Source organism: Lagopus muta, chromosome 8, assembly GCF_023343835.1.
Source record: "Lagopus muta isolate bLagMut1 chromosome 8, bLagMut1 primary, whole genome shotgun sequence".
NCBI classification, from domain to species: domain Eukaryota; kingdom Metazoa; phylum Chordata; class Aves; order Galliformes; family Phasianidae; genus Lagopus; species Lagopus muta.
In genome coordinates, this window is record NC_064440.1 from 17,088,233 (window position 1) to 17,104,022 (window position 15,790).

The window sequence follows — 15,790 nt, forward strand, 5'->3', positions numbered from 1 at the left end:
ACAGAATATTGTGACATAACAGGAGATGGTGAAAATGTGTGACAGTGCTATTTGCAGGCTATCCTGAAGAAGAATAGTTCTGCTCAATGTTGCTTTTTTCTTAACTTTTTTTTCCTTCTTATAAGCTTATTTTTATCCCTAGAAGAAAAAAGCTGTCCTAAGAGCAAAGGTGAGATTTGAGGAGGAAAGTGGAGTACTAAAATCAGAAGTGATACAATATATCATTATTTATGTGTGCATATTAGCACACACGTGGATAGGAAGCATCCTATTTATCTCTTCCTTGTGAGATAAGCAGGAACTGCATATGTGAGCTTAAATTTGAATTTAATTCCTAACCTAATGTATGAAAATATAGAGAAGGTATTCAGATCCACCATGGATTGCTTACTGAGGATATAACTTTTAAAAAAGTTGATGCTGTTACATTTAAAAATAATAATAATAATTTCTTATTAAAATGGAGTAAGAAACTGTATTTTCCTTGCAGGTGTTTACTGGAATTTTCACAGCAGAAATGTTTCTCAAGATAATTGCCATGGATCCTTACTATTATTTCCAAGAGGGCTGGAATATTTTTGATGGTTTTATTGTGAGTCTTAGTTTAATGGAACTTGGCCTTGCAAATGTAGAAGGATTATCTGTCCTTCGATCATTCCGATTGGTAAATATTCTAATTAATATCTATTTTTATGTTATATTTTTATATTTATGCAGTTATGTCTTTCATTTTTCAGCAGTATATTGTATATTTGGCTGAATCAGAAGTTCCCTGTATAAGAACTTATAAAATACTAAATTGCATACCCACTAGATGGCAAGTATCTATCATGTCAAATTTTATATATTACTTTAATAATGTCTGTTTCTTCTTTAAGACATTGTAAAAATCAATTCTGTTTGCAGTGAGCGTGCTTTATGAATTACCTTTTTAAATAGTCTTTTAGAGTCTTTTTTAAAATATAGATGAGGGAATAAAGAATGCAAGAGGCACAGACCCGCAGTACCTGTGACTGAAGATAAGTAAAACACTTACTAAATAACTGATTAATTAGTAAAAGTTTATTGACAGTTTTAGCTGATAAACTTCCATTACCAGTTTGCTTGCATGGTTAGAAGAAAGTAGTGTTAAGATTTTTCTTGGATAGGGACTTTTCATCAGTAGTAACCTTTCTTCCCTCTTCTTTATCATCTTCTCCCCAGGTATCTCTACTGTGTAACACATTTTCTGTTCCAAAGCCTCTATCTTTCTCCATTATCTCTGTCAGTTATTAAATAGCTCTGTCATGAATGGGAACTTGAAAAGTCTTGGTCTTGCTGAAGACTAGGCCAGCAGACAATTTAATGTTCAAATGCTCTTTTAAAAAGACATGCACAGTAAGAGAAATGAAACTAAAGTTCCTAGTCATCACCTCCTGCCTTACATAAAGCAAGCCTGAAAATTTTTAAGTAAATTCCCTTTAAAAAGCATGAAGCTTAAATTCATCCCCTTTCTGGTTCTCTGTAATCATTATGTTGTATTTTCCTAGAATTCAGTATCTATATTGATTGACTTCTCACTCAGTAATGGAGTTCTGTATTTTGCTTTGAATCTATGTGTATTACTTATGTCTTATTCTATTAAATAGGATTTACATTTAGATTCCTTTGATTTTCTGAATATATGCTATTTCTTTCCAATTGCATTCCTTTTTTTTTCTGTTTCAAGTTGCACTTTGATATAACATTTAGTTTTGTCCACTTTTTTTCAATGTTGTTTGACAAACTTTGACACGTGGTGTTTATTTTCCATGACAGAAAAGTTGTGAGAGACTCTTGCAAGGAACTTCTGAGCCTGTCATTAACAACTCTAGCTTGTTTATCTTTCTAGAAAAACCACTTCTTCCAGCTCTCTGACAATTAAGAAGAAAGATATCTGGGAATGCCTAAGCAGTTATAATCTTGTAGAACTGATCACAACTCACGTGCATTGATTTATTTTTAGTAATATTTCCACAGAATTAACAGAAGTGAAATGAGCATAGAGACAGTATTTTTGGTTTCTCATGAGTTGAATCAGGACTTACCAGTGTTTAGTACTATACAAAGAACTGGTAAGATAAATTTTGTAACTAAAGTTTATAGAAATAGCATGAGACATGCTCTAAACACATCATAATTAGAATATGAGATGTATAGCAATGATTAATTACAGTTAATGATGTGAATAATTGTATACTGCTCTTCTGTTTTGCAGCTTCGAGTTTTCAAGTTGGCAAAATCTTGGCCAACTCTAAATATGCTGATTAAGATTATTGGCAACTCAGTGGGAGCTTTGGGCAATTTGACCCTGGTGCTGGCCATCATTGTGTTCATTTTTGCTGTGGTTGGGATGCAGCTTTTTGGGAAAAGCTACAAGGAATGTGTCTGCAAGATCTCCAGTGACTGCGAACTTCCACGCTGGCACATGCATGACTTTTTCCACTCTTTCTTGATTGTATTCCGAGTGCTGTGTGGAGAATGGATAGAAACGATGTGGGACTGCATGGAGGTTGCAGGCCAAACTATGTGCCTTACTGTCTTCATGATGGTCATGGTGATTGGAAACTTAGTGGTATGTAATCAGTGGGAATTTTTAAAACATGTAAGAATGTATTTCCTGCTTTTCGCAGTTTAGAAATCAGAAATGAAGACTCTAAGAAATCAAGTGATTCATTTGCCCTTTCTGAAAGCCAGGTTCAAGTATACCTTGATAAGCTATGAAAAGTGGGTAGTTTTTTTTTTTTTACTTCTTTTAAATCTTTAGTGATTTTTGTAACCTCTTTAGTAAGATCATAGCTGAATTATTTTAATATTTCCATTAAAAGGCCTTTAAAAAAATCCAAGTTAGACCATTGTTGCAGCCAGTTAAACTGCCTAGTCTCAAATAGTTATGAGAAATAGTTGGTCACGATAATATTTATATTGCTGGACGGCTTCTTCCAATTTCAGTCTTGTTTCTGAATCAAAATAACGTGGCTGCTCAATTTTTTCTCATAAGTAGTTTAGAAGTCATCAATTATTTCTTTCACTGCTGGCCTTTTAATTACTCCCAAATAGCATTCTAGAGACACAAGTATTAAATAGTGTGGAATAGTTCCACTCCGTGTCTTACACACAACATTCCTCATTATATATCCCCAAATGACATTTCAGTACTGGTATTGCTTTCCTGATGCACTCTATATGTCTATTTCTGCAGCACTTCTGCCTTGCTAGCTTTTAACCCTTCTGTATATACTTATGTTTTATTTTTCCTACCCAACATTTCCTACCAACATTTCCAATATTTAATGTATGTCATTAAATGACATACTGGTTTTGAGTAAAAAGCAGCTTGCCCTAGTTATTCCTAATTGTAGTATTTTCTTATTGAGTAGTACCATCACTTCTCTCTTTGATACCATGCAAAAAAATTTATAAATATGTATTAAATTTTATAAATATGCTTTTTCACAGAGATATCAAAATACCGAGTTTAATCAGACTAATTTGAGACTCCTATGTCATACCTTCTAAACATACAGCAAAACTGAACAGAAATAATTGATAAATATTTGTAACTATCGTTTTTAGTGTAGTTTTCACTTATGCTAACATAATTACATATAGCCCAAATTCGTCTGCTGTGTTTGTATTGTGTAATGACAGTATGAAAAAGCTTCCTAAGACCAAGGTATATCTAAGGATTCTTTACCTTGTAGGCAGTTTTCTGGCACAAAACAAAAATGATATGGTACAAGTATTCAGGACAAATGTATGTTTTGTTGTATCCTGAATTTAGCAAACTGAAATTATGGTCTTCTGAACTGTAGAAGACTGGAGCCTGCCTACATTCCCCTTGTCTGTGAACACTGCTGAAGAAATAACTTGCATCTCTTGCATACTACATCATGTTATATCCTTTTTCCTTATAGCATTTTAGAGAGCATACATGCAAGTCTTCCAGTGTGGAGTAGAAAGGAGAAATTTGAGGGTTAAATTTTCACCTATATTGATCAAGATATGTAATTTAAAAATATTTTCAGCAAGTTATAAAAAAATACCAGAGATAAGAGTAGCAAGAATGTGGATTGGATAAAGTGCTTGTTGTGATATATAAATTGTCATATCAAATAGCGCTTAGTCAAATTATTTTATGACTTAAAAAGAAGAGATTCAAAATATTATATCCTTACTGTCTTTCAGGTACTCAACCTGTTTCTGGCCTTGCTCCTGAGCTCCTTTAGTTCAGACAACCTTGCAGCTACAGATGATGATAATGAGATGAACAATCTCCAGATTGCTGTGGCAAGGATTCAGAAGGGTATAGATTTTGTGAAGAGAAAAGTGCGTGAATTCATCCAAAAAGCCTTTGTTAGAAAGCAGAAAGTTTTAGATGAAATCAAACCTCTTGAAGACCTAAACAATAAAAAAGACAGCTGTATTTCCAACCACACGATAGTAGAAATAGGAAAAAACCTTGCCTACCTTAAAGAAGGGAATGGAACTACCAGTGGCATAGGCAGCAGTGTGGAAAAATATGTTGTTGATGAAAGTGATTACATGTCCTTCATAAACAACCCAAGTCTCACTGTGACAGTACCAATTGCTGTTGGGGAATCTGATTTTGAAAATTTAAATACAGAGGAGTTTAGCAGCGAGTCAGACCTGGAAGAAAGCAAAGAGGTAAGACTACTTCTATCTTAAGATTTCTCTGATTCATGTTAGTTTCCTAAAATTACTAGTGTTGAATAAAAATCTATACTTAATTACTGTACATAAGAGTATGAACACTTGTAAATGTATTTGAGATAAACTGATGTTAAGACTGCAAATTTTGAATGATAGTGCAGTATTGTACTTAGCTTAAAAATAAAGCTAAGATATATATATTTTCAATAATATTTTCTTTTTCCCCCTATTTTATTGTATTTATTCACTAAGAAGAAAAAGGACCAATTTAATAGCCTTGGATAACGGAAGTCTTACAAAATGTTGGAAAGAGTTGTTCAAGTTTCTCCATATTTACTTAATCAGTATAGTTATTTGCTTCTTCCTGCTTTCTGGAAAGCTTCCTATCAAATTAATAGTTTATTCTGATGCTTTTAACCTTTTTGATACAATTAAAAAAAAAAACACAACCGTTTGGATACATCATATTGCTGCTCTGGACTGACATCATTAGATATGTATCACTAATAACCATCTGATAGTAGCTGAACTGCTGAAGAAGTGATGTCCTTGCATTGAAAAGTTATCAAGCTTTATTTCTCAGTACAGTATCCTTTCATATATCTACTCACTGTCATTTTTTAAACTTTAACATGTTTGCATCTGTTACCTACTGTGAAAATAATAAAAGGCACCTGTGGCACAACATGGTGCCCAATGGATGACTCCAAGCTAACATTTAGTGAGTAGCAAAGGATGTCAAAGCTTTCATTACTGTTTTAACCCAGTGCTCTGTTCAATTGTGTATGGGGGAGGCACACCGCGTCAACTGTAATTAGTCTGTGCTATGCTCAGTACTAATGCTAGTTCATTCAGGATTAGCATGGGCATTTTTGAACAGTACTGCATGCTGTGATATAGACACAAACAAACAGAAAGATGTTCATAACGGATTTCTTCACACTTGAATGCAAGGATATGAATATGGATAAGATTCTATTAGTTCTTACTCCAAGATTCTTGCACTGTCTGCATCACACATTAAGTCATATTTTTTTTGTCTCTCTTCAGACTATTCTTTATTGTTCTTTGAAAAATAGTTTTTTACAGATTGTCTGCATTACTGTCTATCTTACTTTTCATAACCATGCATTGCATGTACAACAGAACAGTTCTTTTAGTTTGGCCTTTAGTTATTTTGTGTAATAAAGAGGTTGATTATGGAAAAAGTTCTTGGTCTTCAGTCTAGTATCAAAGATTCCATTCTATCCTGTTTAGGATGAGAAACAGAATCTTTTTCAGGCACCTTATGAGAAATAGGGCTAGCATATTGTTCTGTCATTCCTTTCTCCATTGTTAGCATTTCAAACTTTACTGCTGACTAAGGAACAGCAAATTCCACTTCCAATGTAATTAAATTCTGCCTGACAGTGAGATTTCCTATTATGTTTGCATGTCATAATAATGGCACAGGTTATTTTTCTCTCTTGTAAATCATGTAGTTTCTTGGCACAGGCCTTTACCTTCTGGGTTTGTTGTTGTTTTTTTTTTTTTTTTTTTTTTGTCGTTCTTATCATCTTCAAGTAGATCTATGATTTTCAGTCTTTTCATTGCTTAACAACTAGTGATATCCAGAGGATGTACTGAAAGTTTGGGAATAAAGGGCCCTAAGTTAAATTTCAGTACTAGGAAATGTAATACTTTGGATTTCTTTATCACAAGAAGAAATATTTATTGCTACCTTAGTGGAGTAACAAATATTAGACTGTATTCTGCAGTGGTTTGTAAAGTTAGCGTAGTGTTTCAATCCATTTCAACAGTGATGGCAGACTAAGACATTATTGATAGAATATTCTAAATATTGCAGTTAGAAAGTATGAAGAAGATATTGTTAGTTTATTTTGCAGATATATTGTAACTGACAGTGACGCTTCAGATGATATTATTGCATGATGGCACTGAAAGAAAATTTTCTGACAGGTGTAGTATTGAGATGTTAACTGCTAAGTCCTGATAGGATCAGAAGCTTGCACTCAGGAAAACATTAGTCTAAACTCCCCTCTCCTCACTTCTTTGCTCTCCCGCCCACATCCTCGTATTAGTAAACCATGATTTAAGGTGTGCTGTAATGCTTTCCCTGCACTTGTTCTTTTTAAGGTTCTGAAGCTATGTACATAGTAGCTGAAATATTATCAAAATGAATTATAGCTCTGATAATTTTTAATTGACTACTTCTCTATGAAAAGTAATTTGGAAATGTAGTTGAATTGCACTAATTAAATACTCTCTGTCATTCCAATAACAGGAAGAAGTACTTTAAACATTTTCATTAGTGATTATTAAATTATTTTTATGAAATCTGAAATCTACTTTTGAAAATGTAGGGAAGTATTCTCCATGTTGAATCTGCAACTATTGCACAGAAAATGATCTGTGATTCACTGAGCAAGAAGGAACATGACTTATGGCAGTGCCAGTAAACACTGACATCTCTTTTGAGAAATAAATCTTTCTCTGCTACAAATTCTGTTTTTAAAATTTTAACATCAAATAGTAGATAAAATACTGCAGTTTTTTATCTCAATTCTAATTCCTACTCTTCACTAGATGATTCTTATCAGCTATGTTTTTTGGTGATGAGAAGAATAGAGACGTATTAATTACACAACTAAAGCTCTGGTCATGAAATTAGTAAAAGATGACTTTTTTTTTTTTTTTAATGAAAAAGTGATAGCAAATGACTTTTTGTTCAAGACCTCATGTTTTTTGTCATGCCATGATGTGCCTTCGTGTGCCCTAACGTGCCCTCTCATGTGATCCCATTTATGTGAATCTGCTGTTGCTGACTGTTGATCTGCAGACACCTTATTGCTTACATATGCAAATTAGAGGTGCTCAAGATAGAAATTGGCACCAAACCGCCTTCAGTTAGCAGAATACCTAACTAAAGGCTGCAAGGTCATCTGGCCAGATCCTGATGAGAGAGAGTGTCTGTTTGCTTTTATGCGTGTCTGTATATAAACGTGCATACATGTATTCCTTGTGATGTAGGGCAATAAGATGAATTTCTACAGAATAATTATAATTTATTAGCAAGTTTTAATTAAGCATGTTAACGTTTGGTGAATCATTGTCATAACATACATCTTTTCTAGTATTTTGATGAAAATAAAAACTTGCTTATACCCTTCTAGAAACAATACATACAATATTGTAAATGCCAGTAGGTATGAATTTACGTTATGAAAAGCTGACCAGAATTTTCTAGAAGATTGCATTTGAAACCTAAAAAGAAATAATTATGAAAACATTGTGTCCATAGGAACTTTACTGGTTGAATACATTGCAATAATGAACACACCCTAAATAAACCGTTATCATAAAAGTAGGCTCATTAGCATATATGGGGCATTATGCTGAGACTGTTATCCTGCTCATGAAACTGTGTAGACTTGAGACGCCCTGCTGCTTTCCAGCATAAAAGCTATAAATATATTTTTTCATTTTTAGCTTTTTAAGTACTATGGGGATGGTATATGTAGAAAATTTTGAAGTGCATGTATTTTGTGTAATAGTTAGATTTTTATTCTTAGTATAACTTTCAGGCTCACAATTATGGTGTGCAGAATTATAAGGTATTTTTAAATGCCTTAAAGAATGTGATATCTCCTAGTTCTGTTGCAGACATCACAATAGTGTATATTTTACTTTAGGCAGCATTCAGTAATCTAAAAGATACTTATTGTCTTGTATTCTCACATATATTCATATTATTCTGAACTACTGAAAAGTAAATGTATTGGATCTTTACTCAGCCAATATAATTGTATAAGAATTTCCAGCGCAAAAAAACCCGCAGAGGTGCTGTGTCCTGAACTTCATTTCCTACCATTCTTACTTCTCACAGGAGTAGAACCAAGCTGGATCAGTCAAGAGTGCAGCTCTGGTACTTTTAGTCGAGGCAGAGCATCGTGTCACCAATTTTACACAGGTTACCTAAGCAAATTATACATATATATGTTATATAATCACTTTTTAATGGATATTGACTGGCCTGCATGTTTTTCAGCTAACCTGTCCCATTCATTGCAATAAAGTACAAACATGCACAGCTGCTCTCTGCTGAGCCACAGGACTTGCATCACAGCATGGTCAGGCGAGACTGGCAGCCCCAACATTTCTACGATTTAGATGCCATACTTTTCATTATATTCTGACTGTATTTGGCAGTGCATGCTATGTACCTTTGCCAATCTTGTTGGTAAAATTTTCAGGATTCTAGTTTTGAAGGGTTTTCTTTCCTTTCATAGGAAGACAGGGTATATAATTCACCAACTTTCTCTTAAGAATCTTAATAAGACCATTTGTAAATTGTGTTGATAATGAAGAGCTGTTAATTGATTTGGAAAACTTTCATAATATTGTATTCTAGATTGTAACGTTGGTAACTTGCAAGTTCATGATAGCCGTCATTATTTTTTTACAAGTTTCCTTAGAAATGCTTTTTTTCAGTAGTCATGTAAGCATTTATTTAGTTTGGAGGTTAATATACAGTACTTGAAGCACCATTAAGCATGAAATCATTTAATTTCCACAGTCAAAGCATGTGACCATCATTTGTTTAAAAAAAAAAAAAAAAAAAAAAAGCTTATACTAAATGGGTGTTTGGCTGGTCAAACATTCAGAGGTCAGTTCTGCTCTTACTTACACCCACACTTACAAGTGTAGAGGTGCAAAGAGAAAACTGATGACAAAAATCTGACCCAATTCAGTCTTTCCATAGCTCTTTAATTTATGCTTACAAAAGACTACCTCCCCAGATATCTAAAATTGTCTGCCCCGAGAAACTTAAGGTTATTCTTACCTTACGGGTAACAAATACAGTTCAGCAGTCCAGTGAGTGAGTTGCAGTGTTTGGACCAAAAGGTCTTCAGTTTCAGTATGATTTGTATCTCACATATTAAATGTGATCCTAACATTTATAACACCATGGTGCAATATAATGTTGCTTTCAGTTTGGTAAAAAAAGTAGAGTTAAAATGCACTTATTAAATAGCTTTTTATCTTCTCTTTTGTAATGATAATTTACATGATTAATCATACTTTGATTTACAAATATTCATTATTCAAAATTCTTTCCTACTCTGAAAAATTAAGTCTTTGGTTTGTTTATGAACTGATCACATCCCACTGTCATATTATGTGTCATAGGGAATGATATTAAATTGTGAGATATTGTTTCACCTTGTAGTTAGCTTAATTAATCTTTATAGACAGCAGTCCCATGCTGTTTCAGAAATATCCTTCCACTATTTGTGGAACAACAGGTCTGCTTTTGCAAATATTTGCACTGTTACTTATGATACTTTTGCCTTCACTGAACACCCTTGCAAATATCTTCATTTATCAGTGCTCATGAATGAGTAGGATAAAGTAAATATGAATATCACTACAATTCAGAGAGGACCTGTAATTTAAGGATCATGCTTTTCTGCAGTATTTGCAAAATCAGCACATAATCATTAAGCCTTGATTCACAACGTTCTGGGTTTTCTTGAACTGATGGAGTTATTATGCTTTACTGTATAAGCATTAGAAACAGTGACATCCAAATTCTACTTAGCTATACCAGTGGAACTACAATGATATTTAGCCACCTGGTCATTTTTGTAGGTTATGTAGCTGTACGGGAAACAGGCTGTGTACGTTTGAACATCATATTACTATACAAGACAGAGATCATCTCATCTTTATAGTGACATACAAATAGTACAAATAGCAATAAAAACATGTATTTCCCATTATTTAACATTTTCACAGGTTTGGGAGGAATGGAAATTAATGCAAAGCAAAAATAGTGGTTTCCCTTAATGCCATCTTACTGCTTTTGTCTATTCTGCTCTTTGCTCCTTCTGTCACTTAAATTTTGATTTTAACAGCTATTAGTTGCATCCTGGCCAATCATGAAATTTCAGGTTTCATTAAAAGAGTTTATCTAAGAGCTGTTTAACTTCTCTGTGATAATTATCATGGAAATAAAGAAAGAGATATTAGAAGCTCAAAGTTGCCTGGCTGTAAGTGAAGCAGAATTGTATGACGCTATGGGATGTTGTGAAGGTTCAGAAAGTAATTTATTTCAAAAACTTCCTGACCTAAACTTGGCTGCTGCTTTTTGCAATGCTTCTCTGTTAGGCAAGCTGCTTTCCACTTTTAGTTTCTATCTTGAAAGCTAAACTAAAAACTCTCTCTCATCCTGTACTGTATTGCTGATGAAAGCATGACTGGCAATGCTATTGGTAAGCGTGACATAAAAGATATGTGTAGCTATGATAATCAGTATATCGCTGCTTTTGAACCATGTGTTACTGTCTTCTGTGAAGACACAAAGTAGATTCCTCTGAGAATAATTTCCTTACCATGCTCTCCAGAAAACCTTTTTTTTTTTTTTTTTTTTTTAATAATCTAGCATCATAGTACTTGAAGAGTGTCTAATAGTTGATAAATATCCTATAGTCTGAGTGACTAAATACTTTTGAAATCTAGAGGCATGGTATCAAAAAAGGCTCAGAAAGGACTTGCTAGCATTATCAAAGGTAAACTTTGGTATTGATGATTATCTTGTTCTTACAGGTTCATTCTTTTGAAAAGCTGTATACATATGTGGTGTATAGCATTGCCAAAATCCAGTCTTTGTAATGCTGCTGAGCAAAGAAAAGAGTTTACTGGGTGCAAAGGTAACTTTGAGATATGTTCTGGTGAAGAGCTGGGGCATATGCTAAATACCCAACATATCAGGGTCTGCCACTGAGGACAGCTGACTTTTTTTTTATTGTGTGGACACTGAAATTCCAGTTCAGTGAAATAAAAAGTCTTTTTATGTGCTAAAGCATATGGACAAGACATAATCAACAATAACATGACTTATTCCCAGGTGAGTCTTTATTAAATACATAGAAATCAGTGCAGTGTCCCTTGGTAAGTTGCTCTATAACAGAAGAGAAATTGGCTGTGGAAATATATGATTATTACTGACAACTCTTTTAGGCACACTGACCTCAATTGATTTGGTGAGATCTTAAGATATAATATCATAGAACCTTCAGAGCTGTTTATAATGTATACAATTTTTTATAATTATACAAAATGCTGCATAATGAATTTAGTTTTAAAACAAAAACAAAAAAAAAACCATTTATGTTGAAAAAAATAACTGTTTTTCTTCCCTACGTGATACTTAATTATTACTGAATTTATTGAATAATATTTGTAGTCTACTCATTCATCTATTGATCTGTATGGAGTTAAATTCAGGTGTACAAGAACAGCATGCTAAAGAAATACTGTTACAGCAACAATGGAAGATTTAACAGAATTGTTGGTGGGAAAAGGCATTTTATTGTTGTGTTTCAAATATCAGCTGCTGATTTAATTTAGCATTTTTCTGTTTAGCTTAACTTCTGTGATTATTATTGCAGCTCTTTACAAGAAGCATACCAGATTTTCAATGAGAAGAGGCTTGTAAGATAAAATTCACCATAGATACTGCCCCACAGAAATAAAGATGGCTTTCTGATGTACCTGATAATTGACTGTTCTACTGTCTCATTTTCTAGCTTTTCTTCCTGATCATTTTGATCCCTCCTAATTTTTCATATTGAGTTATGTATTAGTCTTGAGCGTTTTCAATAATAGGAATTCATTATTCCTACTTAAAATTAACATGTTGATTAAGCTTACTGCGTAATATCTGAGTTACTAAATTCTTCCTTTTTCCTGTAAAAGAATGGACAGGACAGTAGGTCCTTCAAATTTATATTTTAAACAGATCATGATTTTTGTTTGCTCTGCTACTACTGCAGCATTCTGCTAAAAATGCTGTCCAGACTGGAATGATGCAAGCAATATTTTAAGAAAAGTTTACAAGCAGATAGTCGCTTCTCAGTTTAAAAGTGATTTATTATATAGTATTGATAAGCATTAATTTTGATACCATATGTACATTTATTTGGAATGTACCTTGAGTTTACAGTGTTTTTGCCCTTTTCTCAAACTGATGATTGACTTCCACTTATTTTTATATGCTGTGGTCCTTAATTACGGAATAAGTATTTATCCCATACTTTCCATCTTCACCATTGTAGAGGCAGTATTCCATAATGACCAAACTGCCATGTGTTGCCTGCAGGTTTGAATTAGATTGCAATGGGAGAATTTAAATGCTAATCTGCAAAAAAAGTGTGCATCCATGTGTGTACTTACAAAAAATAAACTTACAGATGCTATATGCTTATGCACAGACTTAAGACATGAATATGTAAACGTTTCAAAGAAATGAAAAGGGTGTGGATATCGCTGCAATTACCTGCATAATATACCATACAATAAATGTTTTGGTTTGCTTTGTCTTCCTTCTCTAAAATGTGGTCTATGAGTGTACCATGGTACACAGAAATCATAGTTAAGCCTATGTCAAAATCATGATATATTGTCAAGTGTCTTTTGATAAATTCAGAATGAGTGAGAAACAATTTTTTCTTTGCTTAAAGAACGTACTGAATCTGGGTGGCAGCATAAAATTACCTTAAAGTTTTACATTCTGTATTCACATACTATTACTGTATACATTTCCTTTACAAAACCTTTAGAAGTTAGAGCTTCTTGAACATGTTTTAAAGGAATAATGCCTCTAACTTAAGTTTTAACTGTCAGCAAACATGTCTTTAATGTTTCCGTGGATCTTACCTCTGTCTAATATTATTTCCCCACAGAATGTATTTTAACTCTGCTTACATCATTCCCTTTAAAAATTAGCTACTTATCAGTGCAGCCATTTTACTGATGTTATACTTCACATAGTGATAACATTAGAAGAGTCATAGAATGCCATGATCAAACTACTTTTACTTATTATAGTACTCATATTTGTCTGTTGCCAACACAATATCATGGTGTGAAAGAGAAGATTTGGATTATATTATCAGTATGATTAATTGGTTCAGTATTGTATTATAACAGTATTGTTTTTAAAGCATTTGTTTTCACTTGAATCCTCCAAAAGTTTTTTTTTGTTGTTTTATAGTTACTGGACATGTATGTGTACTGTAACAAAGTAATAAGTAGTTTCAAAGTGCACAATAAAATCAGAAAATGCATTGGCAATAGAGAATGCAAAATAACAGCTACTGCTCTTAAATTAATGTGATGCTCTTTTAGAAATAGAAATTTATCCTGTACAATTCATAATGTGTTTTCATGTCAATGATAATTAAAAGTTAATATTCCAACTTTTTAGATTATACAGTTTTGATAGAATAACATTTACTTGGGACATGAAAATACATCTATACAGCTTGTTCTTGGTTTGGTCATGACTTTGGAAAAGTTATTTGTATTAACACAAACTATATGAAGTGTGATCTAAAATGCAGCCACACGATTGGAATAATAAAGCAGTACAAACTGTGGAAGGCACCCATTCCTAACTTATAGGAATTTTTTTTAAGATTTCTTGTATGTGGCTCAGAATAGTAGTCTAATTATTTCAGCAATTCCTTATATGAAAACATGAAAATATTTCACTGAGGGGGAATACATAATACAATTTTTCTAATCTTGTGACCTCACCTGTAGTAGAGCAATTTGGCATTATATATTGTATATAAAAATTATTATTTTAATTTCAGAGCATGAAATACATGCAAAATATTTTGATATGCATTTCAAACATTAATGTCTACTCAAAATAATTTAAATTTGAAAAAAATAATGGTATATGTGGGTTTTAATTCACAGAAATTAAATGCCTCCAGTTCATCAGAAGGTAGCACAGTTGATATTGGACTACCTCCAGAAGGAGAGCAGCCAGAAGTAGAACCTGAAGAATCTCTGGAGCCTGAGGCTTGTTTTACAGAAGGTAGGAAAAGCAAAATATATTCACATGATAAGGCCTAATTTTGTTGGTGTGGGCTGGGTTCTATTCTCAGTTGAAATCAATAAGCTGACTTGTGATTACAATTATATTTTTTTTTGTATGAGTATCTCCTTCATAGGTGCTGTTGTAGTGCTCCCTTTCTCCTTGATAGATATTATAAAAGCTACAGAACTTCTATTTCAAATATTGAAAGTAAGGCCCTCAAATATTCAGAAAGATACTTACTTACAGCCATCTATTGCAGTAATTCTGAAATGAGCCAAATTGCTTTTGTTCATCTGTAATTCCTAATAAATATTAGCCTTTTTTTTGACATCTCAATTTATTATCACACTTAGGGTGTGTGCGAAGATTCAAGTGCTGTCAAGTCAGTGTAGAAGATGGGAAAGGGAAAATCTGGTGGAATCTTAGGAAAACATGCTATAAGATTGTTGAACACAACTGGTTTGAGACCTTCATTGTCTTCATGATTCTCCTCAGCAGTGGTGCGCTGGTAAGTTAAGATGAAACAACTATGTCTATTTTAGCAAGCATTTGGAGTTACAATTCATTTTATAGCTACAGTAAACATCAGAATTTGATATCCAATTCAGTGATGTTCTAATGCCAATGTATTTGAACAAATATTTGGCATATGTTGTGGTGAACTTGTAAGTTTTCTCTCAGGCTATGAAAGAAATTGTTAGATGAGTTAAAAATGTAGCTACTGTTCATGAAAATAAGAAATCAGCTACATGAGTCTGGTGCTCACATCTCCATATTCTTTTTATATACTAGTAACTCTTTTTTCTCAGAAGAGATGCATAGAGTATGATTTGATTGCAGAGCTAGGAAGATATGAACAGCAACTTGAATTGCAAAATGAGATGTAAGGTATGATAATGATTCAATCAGTTTTTTTTTGCCAAATTGACCTTAAATCAGGTACACTGCGTAAGTAGAGAAGCAATTAGTCTCTCATAGCAGGAGCAAAATACAGTGCACTTGCTACACTTGCATTTCAGGTTGCAGTGATTCACTGTTGATGTAGATCTTTCCTTTTGAAATTTCTGTTTAGAATTGCTTTGTGGGTTGTGCGTATAGTTTGGGTTCAATTACTCATTTCTCAAAATTATATATCACAAGGCATTATTAAATTTCTAATGTATTATGAATAATTTTGATATAAAGTTTTGATACAAAGTTGGA

The 15,790-nt window shown here is 33.1% G+C and overlaps 1 protein-coding gene across 8 annotated transcripts in view; it reads left to right on the forward strand.

Moving 5' to 3' along the window:
- LOC125696695 (sodium channel protein type 2 subunit alpha) overlaps positions 1 to 15,790 on the forward strand; it is a 73,470-nt gene that overhangs the window by 39,912 nt on the left and 17,768 nt on the right. For all 8 annotated transcript variants that reach the window (XM_048952726.1, XM_048952724.1, XM_048952725.1 and 5 more), the window contains exons 15-19: positions 491 to 664; positions 2,237 to 2,593; positions 4,207 to 4,686; positions 14,464 to 14,584; positions 14,941 to 15,095. In XM_048952726.1, coding sequence (XP_048808683.1) covers positions 491 to 664; positions 2,237 to 2,593; positions 4,207 to 4,686; positions 14,464 to 14,584; positions 14,941 to 15,095 — 1,287 coding nt within the window. The remainder of the gene's footprint in view (positions 1 to 490; positions 665 to 2,236; positions 2,594 to 4,206; positions 4,687 to 14,463; positions 14,585 to 14,940; positions 15,096 to 15,790) is intronic.